The sequence below is a fragment of the Pristis pectinata genome, chromosome 8 (genome assembly GCF_009764475.1).
Source record: "Pristis pectinata isolate sPriPec2 chromosome 8, sPriPec2.1.pri, whole genome shotgun sequence".
Classification (NCBI taxonomy): Eukaryota; Metazoa; Chordata; class Chondrichthyes; order Rhinopristiformes; family Pristidae; genus Pristis; species Pristis pectinata.
Genome location: NC_067412.1, coordinates 45,367,843 through 45,385,704, shown reverse-complemented (window position 1 = coordinate 45,385,704; position 17,862 = coordinate 45,367,843). Strand labels below are relative to the sequence as shown.

The following is a 17,862-nucleotide window of genomic DNA, read 5'->3' as shown; positions in this document are numbered from 1 at the left end:
ACTGGGGGCATAGTGGACAGTGAGGAAGGATATTGAAGAAGCTGACTGATCATGTTAAAGTAATTCGCACAAAATATATTAATTTAAATACTTGTTTAGAACTTACTAAATCGTAGTATTGTCCTCTTTTAGAGTCAGAGGAAACAGCCCTTTCAGCTCATGCTGCCCAAAGTTGCTTCCTGAGCTGGTCCCATTTGGCTCGCATCCCTCTAAAACTTTCCTATCCATGAACCTGTCCAACTGTCTTAAACGTTGTAATTGTACCTACCTCAACAGTTTACTCTGCCAGCTCAGTTCATGTATGTACCACCCTCTGTGTGGGTGGAAAAGTTGCCCCTCAGGTCCTCTTTAAATCTTTCCCACTCACCTTAAACCTGTGCCCTCTAGTTTTGGACCCCCTATCCTGGGGGGAAAAAACCTGTGACCATTCACCTTATTTATGCCCCTTATAATTTTATAAACCCCTTAAAGGTCACCCCTCCACCTCCTTTGCTGTAGGGAAAACAGTCCCAGTCTGTCCAATCTCTCATAACAAGCCCTCCAGTCCTGGCAACATCCTTGTGAATCTTTTCTACACTCACTCTCACATCCTTCATCATGTTTAACCGCATCCTTCCTACACTATGGTGACCAGAACTACACACAATAGTGGAATTAAGTTGAACTTGGTCATGTACAAATAACAGATGGCCAGAATTCAGGATTTTATCCAGTCCCAGGTAGAGCGTGATGCACCATCAGTTTAAAAAAAATAACAAGACTACCCATAGACCAGAAGTGAAATATAATTTTAAGAACATTCAGATTTTTAAAGATGGGAGGACTCAGCAAATTTAATCCCAGCTAAGCCTCTGGCATGAAGGGAGTTCCAGTCAATTTTGGGGAAGTTAAAGTCACTCACGACAGCTATCTGTCGTTTTTGCATCTTTCCATAATCTGCTTCATATCTGTTCCTCCATCTCCTGTTGGCTATTTGGAGGCCTATAGTATAGACCCATTATGATGATTGCACCTTTCTTATTCCTGAGTTGTACCCATATTATCTCATGGGATGAGTCCTCCAGGATTTTTTTTTGAAGTGCTGTTGTGCCTTTCTTCTTGATCAGCAACTCTCACTTTTATTATCCAGCTCTATCACATCTGAAATACCAAAACCTAGGAATGTTGAGCTGCCACTCCTGCTCTTCTCTCAAGCACGTCTCTGTAATTGTTGCAACCTCATAGTTCCATGTACTAATTCAGGCTTTAAGTTCATCTGCCTTATCTGTAATACTCCTTGCATTTAAACAAACACACTTCAACCCAGCATGCATTGTACTATTTTGAAGCCTTGAGTTATCGAGTTTAAAAGCGTGCATTGTTCTTGCAGTGATTGGAAGCTATGCATGCTGTTATTCCTAGTTCAGTTCGGTGTTAAGTCATCATCTTCCTTTGCTTCCTCTTTTGATAAAGTGAAAGCTGAGATACTCGTAACTTTTTGTATTAATTTCAAATCTTGATTTGCTAAAATATTGCTGATTGTGGACAGTTTAGAACGAATCTACCAATTTAGGTCTTTCCCCATCACACATTCTATAAAATGTAGAACAGTACAGCACAGGAACAGGCCCTTTGGCCCATGATATCATATCAAACTAATTAAACTGTAATTAAATGCCTAACTAAACTAATCCCTTCTGCCTATACAATGACCATATCCCTTCATTCTCTGCACATTCATGTGCCCATCTAAGACCCTCTTAAACACCTCTATCATATTGGCCTCCCCTGGCAGTATATTTGAGGCATCAACCCCTCTCATTTATAAAAACAAGTTTACAAATACATCTCCTTTGAACTTACCACCTTAAATGCATGCCCTCCACTAGGGTCAAAATGTCTAATAGTAAAAAGATACCAGCTGTCTCCTCTATCTTTGCCTCCCATAATCTGATAAACTTCTATCAGGTCTCCCCTCAGCCTTTGCACTCCAGAGAAAACAACCCAAGTTTGTCCAACCTCTCCTTATAGCACACGCCCTCTAATCCAGGCAGTATCTTGGTAAACCCCTTATGCACCGTCTCCAAAGCCTGTACATCGTTCCTATAATAAGGTGGCTAGAATGCAGAAGAGGAGGTGCTGGCTTTTTTTTGAGGCAAATGAAGGTGGATAAATATCCAGGGCCTGGCAAGGCCTGCTGGGCCCGTTGTGGTTTATCATCGTGATTTATCATGATTTAGATGATGTGGTAAAGTGGATCAGGAAATTTGTGGATGACACCAAGATTGGGGGCCATAGTGGGCAGTGAGGAAGGATATTGAAGCTTGCAAAATGATCTGGACCAGCTAGGAAACAGAGCTGAAAAATGGCAGATGGAATTTAATGCAGACAAGTGAGGTGATGCACTTTGGGAGGACAAACCAGGGTAAGACTTACATGGTGAATGGTAGGGCACTGAGGTGTACAGTAGAACAAAGGGACCTGGGAATACAGATCCATAATTCCTTGAAAGTGGCACCACAGGTGGATAAGGTTGTAAAGAGAGCTTTTGGCACATTGTCTTTCATAAATCAGGGCATTGAGTACAGGAGTTGGGATGTTATGTTGTAGTTGTATAAGATGTTGGTGAGGCCAAACTTAAAGTATTGTGTGTAGTTCTGGTCACCTATCTACAGGAAAGATATCAATAAGCTTGAAAGAGTGCAGAGACAATTTGCACAGACATTGCTGGGACTTGAAGAGCTGAGTTACAGGGATAGGTTGAATAGTTTAGGACTGTATTCCCTGGAGCGCAGGAGAATGAGGGGAGATCTTACAGAGGCTTACAGAATTGAGGGGTATAGATAGGGTGAATGCATGCATGCAGGCTTTTTCCCCTCAGGTTGGGTGAGACTAGAACTAGAGGTCCTAGGTTTACAGTGAAAGGTGAAATATTTAAGGGGAATCTGAGGGGGAACTACTTCACTCAGGGTGGTGCGAGTGTGGAATGAGCTGTCAGCGGAAGTGGTAGATGCAGGTTCAGTTGTAACATTTTAAGAGAAATTGGGATAGGCGCATGAGTGCGAGAGGTATGGAGGGCTGGATACAGGTAGATAGGACTAGGCAGAAAACCAGGCCAGCATGGACTAGATGGGCCGAAAGGCCTGTTTCTGTGCTGTAGTGCTCTGACCTTATAACTTCCATATCAATGCAATTGCAGAACAACAAAGCACTAAAACCTTGCTGACTTTAGGCTATACAAGTAAGAAACAACTGATTACTGCACCACCAAAAGATATAAGGATTTGATTTTTGGATTATTTTTATATCATTTAATTATTCATTGCATCCAGTAATTAAGTGCTGTCGAAATAGCTTTATACACATGTATATGACATTCACTTTCTGCTCAGGAATTATCCATTTCTATTTTACTTTCTCAAATTGATTTGAATTGTATAAATAAGGAAAATTTGTCCATTGTGCAACATAGTTTTTTTGTGTGGCAGTTATATGGAATTAAGCTATTGAAGCTGATCATTGTTGATGCAAATATTAAGTTTCAGTGCAGCTGATGTGCATTTCGTTGAAATGGTTTATGCAGTGTTAAAGTTCAAATTGCTCTGAATTACTGTAGAACTAAAGCTCGAACCAGCTGGGCTACCTGATAGGAATCTGAAAAGATCACCATTAAGGCTGTATTTATTTAAGACTGCCAAGTACAAATACTTAGACTGTAGATTATAAAAGGAAATGTTTCATGAAGAAAAATTAGAATAATCAAATGAACACTTATTTTTATATAAATATGAAGAGAAAATATAATAGCTAAATTCTATTGAGAAAATATTGTTGAAGGATGCTTTAAGATTTTAGTGTGGTATTAACTCTTTTCTTTAATTTGTATCTTGTACAGGATCCAGAGTCTGCTGCAGCAAGTGGGGGTGATAATGCCACAGGAAGATGTCTGTTTACACTTCTTGGACTGGCTTTCATATTATCTGGCTTAATAATTGGAGGAGCTTGTCTGTATCGATTCATTGTTCCAAAGGTAACTTGCCAAAGCATTTGCATTTTGCAGCATATATAGTAAATGCATTATGCTTCTTTAACAAGCAAGTTCATAGAACAGTGTACCACAGGAACAGGCCATTCAGCCCACAATGACTGCACTGAACACTTACAGTGGCATGCAAAAGTTTAGGCACCCCAGTCAAAATTTGTTACTGTGAATAGCTAAGCAAGTAAAAGATGACCTGATTTCCAAAAGGCATAAAGTTAAAGAAGACACATTTCTTTAATATTTTAAGCAAGATTACTTTTTATTTCCATTTTTACAGTTTCAAAAAACAAAGGAAAAGGGCCTGAAGCAAAAGTTTGGGCACCCTGCATGGTCAGTACTTAAGTAACACCCCCTTTGGCAAATATCACAGCTTGTAAATGCTTTCTGTAGCCAACTAAGAGTCTTTCAATTCTTGTTTGGAGATTTTCGCCCATTCTTCCTTGCAAAAGGCTTCTAGTTCTGTGAGATTCTTGGGCAGTCTTGCATACACTGCTCTTTTGAGGTCTATCCACAGATTTTTGATGATGTTTAGGTCAGGGGACTGAGGTCCATGGCAAAACCTTCAGCTTGTGCATCTTGAGGTAGTCTATTGTGGATTTTGAGGTGTGTTTAGGATCTATCCTGTTGTAGAAGCCATCCTCTTTTCATTTTCAGCTTTTTTTTATAGATACTGTGATGTTTGCTTCCAGAATTTGCTGGTGTTTAATTGAATTCATTCTTCCCTCTACCAGTGAAATGTTTCCACTTGTCACTCGCTGCAACACAAGCCCAAAGCATGATCGATCCATCCCCATGCTTAACAGTTGGAGAAGTGTTCTTTTCATGAAATTCTGCACCCTTTTTTCTCCAAACATACCTTTGCTCATTGCGGCTATAAAGTTCTATTTTAACTTCATCAGTCCACAGGACTTGTTTCCAAAATGCATCAGGCTTGTTTAGATGTTCCTTTGCAAACTTCTGACGCTGAATTTTGTGGTGAGGACACAGGAAAGGTTTTCTTCTGATGACTCTTCCATGAAGGTCATGTTTGTGCAGGTGTCACTGCACAGTAGAACAGTGCATCACCACTCCAGAGTCTGCTAACTCTTCCTGAAGGTCTTTTGCAGTCAAACAGGAGTTTTGATTTGCCTTTCTAGCAGTCCTACGAGCAGTTCTCTTGGAAAGTTTTCTTGGTCTTCCAGACCTCAACTTGACTGCCAACGTTCCTGTTAACTGCCATTTCTTAATTACATTACGAACTGAAGAAATGGCTACCTGAAAACGCTTTGCTATCTTCTTACAGCCTTCTGCTTTGTGGGCATTTATTTTAATTTTCAGAGTGCTAGGCAGCTCCTTAGAGAAGCCCATGGCTGCTGATTGTTGGGACAAGGTTTGAGGAGTCAGGGTATTTATAAAGCTTTGAAATTTGCATCACCTGGCCTTTCCTAATGACGACTCTGAACAATCCATAGCCCTAACAAGCTAATGAAGGTCTGAGACCTTGGTAAAAATTATGAGAGCTCAATCTCTTGGTGTGCCCAAACTTTTGCATGATGCTCCTTTCCTTTTTTCACTTTAAAATTGTACAAAACACTAATCTTGCTTAAAATGTTAAAGATGAAACATTCTTTTCAACTTTGACTTTTGGAGATCAGTTCATCTTCTACTCACTTGACTATTCACAGTAACAGAAATTTTGACCGGCATGCCCAAACTTTTGCATGCCACTGTATACTAATGTACTTAGCAAACAGAAAATTGCTAGCATTTTCATTAATTTCTTTTAACAATTTGACAGTATGAGACGGGAGCTTAGAGATTGATTAGAATAGGTTGTTTGTAGGCAAAGGGATGTCTGGCAAGTGGGAGGCATCTAAAGGTTGTATTGTGGAGGGTTGTGGCTGTCATTACCTGGTGAAAAGACACCACTGCCAATCGAGGTTTGGCTCCACCCCACCCATCAGTGCACACCTGACTGTTGGCCTTTGTAATTGATTAGTCCTTGCTGGCCTTTGTAAATTACCTGGTCTGGACCCCCCAGCCCTCCAGCACTATAAAGAGTGCCACATGTGCTTGGTTCTTCCTCTTTTGTCTTCGAGGGACCACCCTGCTTCGCTCCAGGCTGAGGGACGTGTTACGAACCAGCATCAAAAGAAACACTCCAAGTCATGTGATAAGTGTTAAAAACTACTATTAATAACTACTTATGGTAATAAGAAAAATAAAAATGTTAGAAGTAAAAATGTTAAACCTTGAACATTAACCCCAAAACTATAAACTCATTGTGTGTGTGTGTGGCAAAGTCCCAAATTCCAAGTCCAGGAATGGTTATTAAAGTTCAGTTCAGCAAGCCATAGGGTGATACATGAGCAAAGGCTTCTTCAAGGAAATCAGGAGGGCAGAAAGGGGGCGTGAGATAGCTTGGCAAAGGAGATTGAGGGGAATGCAAAAAGGTCTTGTAAGTATATTAAAGGAAGAGGAATAACTAGAGAGAGAATAGGGCCCCTCCAAAAACCAAAGTGGACATCTATATTTGGAGCTGCAGGAGATGGGTGAGGTTCTTGATGAATATTTCTCCTCTGAAAGTCATGAATACTTTGGAACTAGGGAAAGTAAATGAGAATGTCTTGGGGATAGTCCATGTTACAGCAGAGGAGGTGCTTGGTGTCTAATTTTATGAATGTAGATAAATTTCCAAGGCCTGACCAAGTATATCCATAAACTCTGTGGGAGGTCAGAGAAGAAATTACGGGAGCCCTCACTGAAATATTTGCATCATTGTTAGCCATGGGTGAGATGCCAGTAGACTGGAGGGTAGCGAATGTTGTGCATTTAAGAAGGGTTGCAAAGAAAATACTGGGAACTATAGACCAGTATGTCTAACATCTGTGGGAGCTAAGTTACTGGAGAGGATTCTGAGGGACAAGATCTGTAAAGATGAGTTGATTAGGAATAGTCAGCATGACTTTGTGCATGGGATTTCATGTCTTACAAACTTGATTGAATTTTTTGAAGTAACCAAAAAGGTCAGTGATGGCGGGGCGATAAACATAGTCTATATGGACTTCGGTAAGGCCCTTTTTCAATCTTTTTTAGTTTTCAAATTAATACAGATTAATATATAGCATCAATGTTTGTACATGTAATAAAGAGATCTGGATAACAATCATGGCATAGATAAACATAAAGAACAATAAGATGCAAAAAAAATCTGTAGATCCAACAATCTCTTAGTAAATGAATATAATATAAAAGAAAGGAAAGAAAAAGATTTATTATATCAATTTAAAAAAAGAGAAAAAACCCAAATCAATAAGAAATTATAAACAATATAAACTAAACAGAAAAATTTCAAAAAAAGAAAAAGACTGGACTAAAATTTCTCAGTAGAAACAGCAATATTATGTTGTCAACTCCGTTCCTCTAAGTTGGAAAATTACTGAAAGGGGATCTACATCATGTGAAAATATTGAATAAATGGACTCCAAATATCTTCAAATTTAAGCGAAGGATCAACAGTACCACTCCTAATTTTTTCCAAGTTTAAACATGATATAGTTTGAGAGAACCATTGAAAAGTAGTAGGGGGTATTGGATCCTTCCATTTAAGCAAAATGGATCGTTTGGCCATTAATGTAACAAAGGCTCTATCCTTGGTAATCCAAAAATTGCAGTGATAGGGTGAGGTTGTAAATCAGTCTTCAGTACATTTGAAATAATGTTAAAAATGTCTTTCCAATATTTTTCCAAAAGAGGACAGGACCAAAACATGTCAAAGAAGCCACATTTGATTTATATGGTTATAAAAACGAGCTAGCTTATCTTTGGACATATGGGACCTGTGAACTACCTTAAACTGTATTAACGAGTGTCTGGCGCACATTGAAGATGTATTAACTAAATGAAGAATTTTCTTCCAAGTCTCTGTAGGTAAAGATGTCTGGAGTTCGCTTATTGCTATCAAGCCCTTTTGATAAGGATTAAGACCTAAAATTTTCCGTAGTTTGTTTTGTAAGGCGTCGGAAAAGAGGGTATAGTAGCTTTTTAAAAAAAAATTTCTAATCTGCAAATATAAAAAAAAGTGTGATCTAGGCAAATTGTATTTGTTAGACAATTGTTCAAAGGGTGGAAAACAGTTATCAATGAATAGATCGCGAAAACATACTATTCCCTTCCTTTTCCATACGGGAAAAAGCTGAGTCAACTCTGGATGGATGAAAGAAAAAATTAGATTGAATGGGACTTGACAAGTTAAATTTATTCAATCCAAAAAATTTATGAAATTGAAACCATATTCGCATTGTATGCTTAACAATTGGGTTAATCATATGTTTACTTAATTTGGTAAGTGCAAAAGGGAGTGAAGCTCCTAAAATAGAAACTAATGAAAATTCAAGTACTGATTGGTGCTCAAGGTGTACCTATTTGGGGCATTGAATTACATCTAATTCTTGTATCCAAAAAATTAAATATCTGATATTAATTGCCCAGTAATATAATCTAAAGTTAGGCAAGGCTATACCACCATCCTTTTTTTAGTTTTTGTAAATATTTCTTACATAACCTTGGGTTTTTATTCTGCCAAGTATATGAACAAATTTTAAAATCAATAGTGTCAAAAAAAGATTTCGGGACAAAAGTTGGAATTGCTTGAAATAAATACAAAAATTTTGGTAAAATATTCATCTTAATCGCATTAATTTGGCCTATCAGTGATAAAGACAATGGAGACCACTTAGTAAATAATTATTTAACATAAACCATAGAACCATACAGCACAAAACAGGCCCTTCAGCCCACCATGTTGTGCCATCCATCAGACCACCCTCACACTACCTAACCCCTTTCTCCCGCATATCCCTCTATCTCACATTCCTCCATATGCCTATCCAACAAGCTCTTGAACCTGTTCAATGTATCTGCCTCCACCACCACCCCAGGCAGTGCATTCCATGCACCAACCACTCTTTGGGTGAAAAACCTCCCTCTGACATCTCCCCTGAACCTCCCACCCATAACCTTAAAGCCATGACCTCTCGTCTTGAGCATTGGTGCCCTGGGAAGGAGGCGCTGACTGTCTACTCTATCTATTCCTCTCAATATTTTATATACCTCTATCATGTCTCCTCTCATCCTCCTCCTTTCCAGTGAATAAAGCCCTAGCACCGTAAGCCTCCTCATATTCAATACTCTCCAATCCAGGTAGCATCCTGGTAAATCTCCTCTGCACCCTCTCCAACGCCTCCACATCCTTCCTATAATGAGGCGACCAGAACTGAACACAGTACTCTAAGTGTGGCCTAACTAGAGTTTTGTAAAGCTGCATCATCACCTCGCGGCTCTTAAACTCAATCCCGCGACTTATGAAAGCCAACATCCCATTGGCCTTCTTAACTGCTCTTTCCACCTGTGAGGCAACTTTCAATGAACTGTGAATATGAACCCCCAGATCCCTCTGCTCCTCCACACTGCTAAGTACCTTGCCATTTACCCTGTACTCTGCCCTGGAGTTTGTCCTTCCAAAGTGTACCACCTCACACTTCTCCGGATTGAACTCTATCTGCCACTTGTCAGCCCAGCTCTGCATCCTATCAATATCCCTCTGTAAGCTCCGACAGCCCTCCACACTATCCACAACACCGCCTATCTTAGTGTCATCCGCAAACTTACTAACCCAGCCCTCCACCCCCTCATCTAAGTCATCTATAAATATCACAAAAAGTAGAGGTCCCAGAACTGATCCCTGCGGGACACCACTAGTCAATGCCTTCCAATCCAAGGGCACGCCTTCCACCACAACCCTCTGCTTTCTACATGCAAGCCAATTCCTAATCCACACAGCCAAATTTCCTTGGATCCCTTGGCCTCTGACCTTCTGAAGAAGCCTACCATGAGGAACCTTATCAAATGCCTTACTAAAATCCATGTAAACCACATCCACCACACTGCCCTCATCAATCTTCCTGGTCACCTCCTCAAAGAACTCTATCAGGCTTGAGGCAAGATCTTCCCTTCACAAAGTCATGCTGGCTGTCCCTAATCAGTCCATGATTCTCAAGGTGTTCATAAATCCTATCCCTTAGAATCCTTTCTAACAGCTTACCCACCACAGATGTGAGACTCACCGGTCTATAATTCCCTGGCCTATCCCTATTACCTTTTTTGAACAAGGGAACCACATTCGCAACCCTCCGGCACCACCCCCATAGACAACGAGGACTCAAAGATCCTTACCAGCGATTCAACAATCTCCTCCCTAGCCTCTCAAAGCAGCCTGGGGAAAATCCCGTCAGGCCCCAGAGATTTATCTGTCTTAATATTATTTAACAACTTCAACACATCCTCTCTCTTGATATCAACAACCTCAAGAACATTACTCCTACCAGCACTCCCTTCCGCATCATCAAGACCCCTCTCCCTAGTGAATACCGAAGAGAAGCATTCAGGACTTCTCCCACTTCCGCCCCCTCCAGGCAAATTCTCCCACCTTTGTCCTTAATCGGACCTACCTTCACCCTAGTCATCCTCCTACCCTTCACGTACTTGAAAATGGCCTTGGGATTTTCCTTAACCCTACTAGCCAAAGCCTTTTCATGTCCCCTGCTAGCTCTCCTCAGCCCTTTCCTAAGTTCCTTCCTCGCTACTCTATATTCCTCACGGGCCCTGTCTGAACCTTGCTGCTTATACCTCATGTATGCTACCTTCTCCCTAACAAGTCGTTCCACCTCTCTCGTCACCCACGGTTCCTTCACCCTGCCATTCCTTCTCTGCCTCACCGGGACAAAGTTATCACTAACATCCTGCATAAGATCCCCGAATATCGACCACATCCCCATGGTACATTTTCCTTCAAAAAGGACATTCCAATTTACACTCCCAAGTTCTCTCCTTATAGCCTCGTAGTTAGCCCTTCCCCAATTGAAAAACCTCGTTCTCTCTGCACCTGTCCCTGTCCATGACAATTTTAAAGGTTATGGAGCAATGGTCACTGTCCCCCAAATGCTCACCCACCAATAGATCCTTCACCTGTCCTGGTTCATTTCCTAAAACTAAATCTAACATGGCATTCCCTCTAGTCGGCCTGTCAACATACTGTGTCAGGAATCCCTCCTGAACACGCTTAACAAATTCCGTCCCATCCAAACCTTTGGCACTAAGCAGGTTCCAGTCTATATTTGGGAAGTTGAAGTCTCCCATTATAACAACCCTGTTATTTCTGCTTCTCTCCAAACACTGCCTGCCAATCTGCTCCTCTATATCTCTACTGCTACCGGGGGGCCTATAGAATACTCCTAGTAGAGTAACTGCTCCTTTCTTGTTCCTTAATTCCACCCATACAGACTCTAGAGATGATCCTTCTACAACATCCATCTTTTCCACAGCCATAAGTGTCCCTGACCAGTATCACCACCCCTCCACCTCTTTCCCCCCTTCCCTATCCCTCTTAAAACACCGAAAACCAGGAATATTCAATATCCACTCCTCTCCTGACGTCAGCCACGTCTCAGTAATTGCCACGATATCATAGTCCCCCATACTTATCCAAGCCCTCAGTTTATCCCCCCTTATTCCTGACACTTGCATTTAAGTAAACATACTTCAGTCCATCTACCTTACTACTTTTACAGCCTGTATTCTGCTTCTCCTTCCTCAAAGCCTCTCTACCTGTTTGATCTAACTTTTCCCCATTCCCTTCTTCCTCTGACCTACTCCTCTGGTTCCCTTCCCCCTCACAAACTAGTTTAAACCCTCCCGAACCACCCTAGCAAATCTCGCCGCGAGGATATTGGCCCCCTTCTGGTTCGAGTGTAACCCGTCCTCTCTGTACAGGTCCCACCTTCCCGAGAAGAGATCCCAATGATCCAGAAATCTAAAACCCTCCCTCCTGCACTAGCTTCTCAGCCACGCATTTATCTGCCACCTCCTCCTATTCCTGCCTTCACTATCATGTGGCACTGGCAGCAATCCCAAGATTGCTACCCTTGAGGTCCTGTTCCTCAATTTTCTGCCTAGCTCCCTGAACTCACTCTTCAGGACCTCATCCCCCTTCCTACTTATGTCATTGGTGCCAGTATGGACCACAACTTCTGGCTGCTGTCCCTCCCACTCAAGAATTCTGTGGACCCAATCAGTGACATCCCAGACCCTGGCACCTGGGAGGCAACATACCATCCGGGATTCATGCTCACTGCCACAGAACCTCCTGTCTGTTTCCCTGACTATCGAGTCCCCTATCACTACCGCATGTCTCTTTCCCACCCTTCCCTTCTGAGCAGCAGTACCAGTCCCAGTGCCAGAGACCTGGTAGCTGCAGCTAGGCCCCTGCAGGTCATCCCCCTCAACAGCTTCCAAGGCAGAAAACTTGTTACTGACGAGAACAGCCTCTGGGGCTGTCCTGTCTGCCTGCCTGACTTCTTCCTCTTTCCTCCCCTGACAGTCACCATTCTATCTGCCTCCTGAACGTCAGATGTACCTACCCTAAGGGGGGGTGACTGTCACCTGATGCACCGTGTCTACATAACTCTCTCCCTCCCTTATGCTGCGCAGTGTTTGTAGCTGCGACTCCAGCTCGTCAACTCTGAGCCGAAGTTCATCCAGCCTCAAGCACTTACTGCAGATGTGGCCGTCTTGGACCGCAGCAAGGTCCACGAGTTCCCACATCAAACAGCTGCAGCACACCACCATGTCCTCCATCTGACTACCTTTTTTTCCCTAGTTAGTCCCACCTACAAATCTATAATGACCAAAAGGTAAACCTTGCCTTTACCTACTTAACAGCTACTTACCCTCCTTGCCCCTTCACGCTGAAGCCCCTTGAGCCAAAGCCCAGAACACTCTGCTGCCACTCACTCCACTGCCCACTCTATAGGCTGTTTGCTTTTTAAGCTGCCCGCGCTGCACCTGCGCAGTCCAGCCCCCACTCGACTACTTAAAAAAACTTATTAAAAAATCTAAACCTTACACTAAAAACCCTAACAAAAACTAACCCTTACACCCAAAAACCCTAATAAAAGTGATAAACAGAGAAAGCACTTAGCTGCTCCGAAGTCCTCCAAACCGAAGCCTGAGTCCTCTGAAGTTTTTTTCTCTCCTTTTTAAGCTGCCCACGTCGCGCCTGCGCAGTCCAGCTCCCACTCGATGACTAAAAAAACTTATTAAAAAATCTAAACCTGGTCAATTAAAGGCAATAGATCAGCTTTAAGTCCTTATGTTTCTTGGTAATTTTAACACATATACATAAAATAGTTACCAATCTAAAAGGTAATTGCCTATAAATTGGGGTTTGCATATTCAATGGAAAAAGTTCGCTCTTATTAAGATTTAATCTATAGCGAGAAAAAACACTAAACTGATCTAGAAGTGATAGTACTGCGGGGATAGATTCGTCTGGATTAGAAATATAAAGTAACAGATCATCTGCGTAGAGAGATATCTTATGAGTCTTCTGTCCGCAAGTAATGCCACATACATTTGAAGAGTCCCGGAGCGCAATAGCCAAGGGTTCTAAAGCAATATCAAATAATAAAGGGCTTAATGGGCAACCTTATCTAGTACCTCAAAAGCCTAAACAAAGATCTTTGATTATTACTAAGTATTGAAGCCATAGGTGTATATTAAATCATTTTAATTGCAGATATAAATTTAGGGCTAAAATTAAATTTTTGAAGTGTAGTGAATAGATATTCCCGTTTGACTCTGTCAAACGCCTTTTCACCATCTAGTGAAACAACACATTCTGGAATTTGGGATGAAGGGGTATATATAATGTTCATTAATCTCCTAATGTTAAAATGTAAATAAAGATTCTGAATAAATCCTGTCTGGTCTTCAGAGATAATTTGTGGAAGAACCTTTTCCAATCTAAAGGCCAATATTTTGGAAAATATATTTGAATCTATATTTAATAAAGAAATAGGTCTATAAGATGCACAATCAGTGGGATCTTTATCCTTTTTAAGAATTAAAGAAATAGTTGCTTCATAGAAAGATTGTGGTAGTTTACCCACTGATATGGCATCTTTAAAAAAAAAAATTTTGGCTAACCAGGGAACAAGAATATCAGAAAAGGATTTAAAGAAGTTCAGCTGTATATCCATCAGGGCTGGGTGCTTTACCCAAGTTCATTGAAAATATTACTTTATTTCTTCCTCCGAAATGGGAGCATCTAATGTAGAACATTCATTTAAAGATAATTGAGGAATCTTCAGATCTCTTAAATTCATACATTAATGTAGGATCCTCAGGGGATTCTGATTGGTATAAAGAAGAATAAAATTCTTGAAAGGATTTGTTGATTAGAACATGATTTATCGTGTAGGTACCATCTGGTTTACGAATTTTATTAATCTGACGTTTAGATAAAGTAGCTTGCAATTGTCAATTTTATTTACGGGATTTGTCACCATGTATGTAAAATTGACTTTTGTTCTTAAGTAGTAGATTTTCAATTGAAGATGGTAATAATAAACTATGTTGTAATTGGAGTTCTGTTCTCTTTTTAAAAAGCTCCAGATTCAGAGTATCAGAATATTTTTTATCGATTTCTTTAATCTTGTCAGCCAGTGGACGTATTTCGTTATTCGTTTTTTCAATCCAGTGGGGAAAAAAATAATTTGACCACTGATATATGCTTTAACAGTATCCCATATTATCCCACTGGAGATTTTTTCAGTAAAATTTTTTAAAAAGAAAAATGAAATCTGTTCTTTAATAAATTGGATGAAATCTGAGTCTTGTCATAGAGAAGGGTTAAATCGCCATTGTCTGACATCAAAGGATACATCTGGTAATAAAGTCAATGGTGCATAGAGATGGCAATTGTATCGTATTTACAGTCCATAGTAAATGGAGCTAATCTAGCATCAATAAAAAAATAATCCTCGAATAGTTACGGTAGACATGAGAAAAGAATGAAAATTCTTTATCATATGGGTGTAGAAATCTACAAACATCTAAAATTCCAGATTCAACTAAGAAGGAATTAATATAGACAGCGGATTTGTTTGGAAGTGCAGGATTTGACACACATCTGTCCATTGAAGGGTTTAGACAACAATTAAAATCTCCACCCATAATCACAGTGTATTCATTTAAATTAGGAAACAATGCAAACAGATGATTAAAAAATTCAGGGTGATCTACGTTGGGTGCATAAACATTAACCATAACAGCTTTTTTATTATGAAGCAGACCAGTAATTAATAAAAAAAATCTACCATTTGGGTCTGATATTGTCTCATGATGGACAAAACGAAATTGAGGAGTCTATAAAAGTAGAAACTCCTTTCACCTTTGCTTGTGAATTTGAATGGAACTGTTGACCCCTCAAATCTAAAAAAAAACGTTGATTATCTTTCTTCCTGATGTGAGTCTCCTGAATGAAAATAATGAGCATTTAACCTATGAAAAACTTTAAAAATCTTCTTGCACTTAAGTGAGTTATTTAAGCCATTAACATTCCATGAAATAAAATTGATAGTCTCGTCCATTTTAACAGATTAAAAAACCATATGGTATGTAAAGGGTTAATCTTGGTATATCCAAGTCTACCAACAGGAAGAAATAAAAAAATATTCAAAGAGGAAACGGATGTGACGACAATTTAGAAAAATTTGTAGCTTAGCCCAGAAGAAAAACCTAAAAACAACCCCACCCCCCCCTCCCCTAACAGCCTGAAAACTAGCCAATAGGCAGCCAGAAAGCTACCCTCTAATTGAACTAACCCCAGTTCTATGGTGGCAGCAGTCCAAATTGAAAAGAAATATAAACCACCCATGTTTTGTCTAAAAATTAACAACGTAATCCAAACAGAGATATCGAACTAACAATAGTTGTGAGATTGAAACAAAGCCAAAGGGTGTTAACAGCCAACAATTAAAAAATACAGTTTAATAATTATTTCAAAAAGAAAGCAAACGATCAGTCATTTTGTTAAATTCTTAATTATTGTTAAAACATTAAAAATATTAAAGTTTTAAATCTAAAAATTGGATAATAAAGCAAGTAGGTAGTAAATCAAAGGAAAAACACTGTCTCTTCTGCATTTCTTAGCTTCTAAACTTAAAAGCTAATTCAAAAGAAATTCCTCAGCCTCTTGGACAGATTTAAACCATTTGCAAGATTTATCAGGTAATGAAATTCTCAACCTTGCTGCGAATAAGGATGATAATTGCTTTGATAGAGACGAGCCATAATTGGTTTGTAGGTCAGCCTTTCTTTCATAACTTCTGAGGTGTAATCTTCAAGTATTCAAAACTTCCATTGTTTAAATGGAATCTCAGTATTACTGGCCAAGGTTTTTGATCCAGAGCAGGTTTAGATCTTAATGTGCTGTGAACCCTATCCAGAATGGGCTGAACAAGGAACATTTCGGAACCAAACACATCAACCAAAAGATGAGAAAAGAATTCCATAGGGTTACCAGTCTCGGTGTTCTCTGGAAAATTGATTCTTAAATTTTTCCTCCTGCTGCGTCCTTCCAGGTCGATGATCCTCTGTTGCTTTTCCAGGTTTTGCTTGGTCGTAATTAAGGCTTTTTCAAGTGAATGGAGTTTGGCATCTCTCTTTACCAGCTTGGTCGAGTTCAGCAATTAGTTGCATTTGTTTGGCATTTTCCTGGATAAGAGTATTTTATTTGTCTTCAAAGTCTTTTAAAATGGACTTCAATTTGGTAAAGCTCCGATCAAACTTTCTATCCAGATTAGAAATAGCTTCCAAAGTAAGTTGGTCTCCAATATCTTTACTATTAGCAGAGGCTTTAGATCTGGTGGTCACTTTAACAGTTAAAGATCAAGATTAAACTTGTGCCAGTATTGTAAAGGACTTATTAAAGGGTGGTAAATAACAGATTGAAAAGTGCCTGGACCAAAGCCAAGTTATGATTTAGTCCGTCAAGTGCCACCAACAGACCCAGTAAGGCCTTGCATGGTAGGCTACTCTGGAAGGTTAGATTACATGGAATCCAGGGAGAGCTGGCTAATTGCATACACAATTGGCCTGATGGTTGGAAGCAGAGGGTGATGGTGGAAAGTTGTTTCTTGGACTAGAGACCTGTGCCTCGTCGTGTGCCTCAGGGGTCAGTGCTGGGCCCTTTGTTGCTTGTCATCTATGTCAGTGATTTGGATGAGAATGTCCAAGGCATGGTTAATAAGTTTGCAGATGACACTGAAATAGGTGGTATAGTGGACAACGAAGAAGGTTATTGTTGCAATTGCAGTACTGTTCAGTTTTTGTCACCCTGCTATGGAAAAGATGATATTAAACTGGAAAGAGTGCAGGAAAGATTTGCAAGGATGTTGCTGGGATTCGAGGTACTGAGTTATAGGGAGAAGTTGAACAGGTTTGGACTTTTTTCCTTGGAGTGTAGGATACTGAGAGGTCGTTTTCATATAAAATCATGGGGGGCATAGATAGGGTGAATGACTCTGTCTTCCCAGGGTTCGGGAATCAAGAACAAGAGGGCATAGGTTTAAGGTGAGAGGGGAAAGATTTAATAGGAACGTGAGGGGCAGTCTTCTTACACAGGGTGGTATGGATGTTGATTGAGCTGCCAGAGGAAGTGGTTAAGGCAGGTACAATAACTTTTAAAAGACATTTGGACAGTCGCATGGAGGTTATGGCCAAATGCTGGCAAGTGGGACTAGCTTGAATGGGGCATCTTGGTCAGCATGGACTGGTTGGGCTGAAGGAATTGTTTCTGTGCTGTATGGCGCTCTGACTCTAGATCTCTGCATCAGGAGGTTTCAGTACAATCCTAATTTTTGAAGATAACTTGGAGAAAAAATACCTCTGGTGAGTCCTTCCCCAGCACACAAGTTGGAGCCTATTGTTAATTTGGCATGTTTTTGTAAACAACCTCATCT

At 40.2% G+C, this 17,862-nt stretch overlaps 1 protein-coding gene across 1 annotated transcript in view; it reads left to right on the top strand.

The window, feature by feature from the left end:
• Positions 1 to 17,862, top strand: part of LOC127573613 (integral membrane protein 2A-like) — a 37,936-nt gene that overhangs the window by 6,957 nt on the left and 13,117 nt on the right. The window contains exon 2 of the mRNA XM_052021990.1: positions 3,875 to 4,009. Coding sequence (XP_051877950.1) covers positions 3,875 to 4,009 — 135 coding nt within the window. The remainder of the gene's footprint in view (positions 1 to 3,874; positions 4,010 to 17,862) is intronic.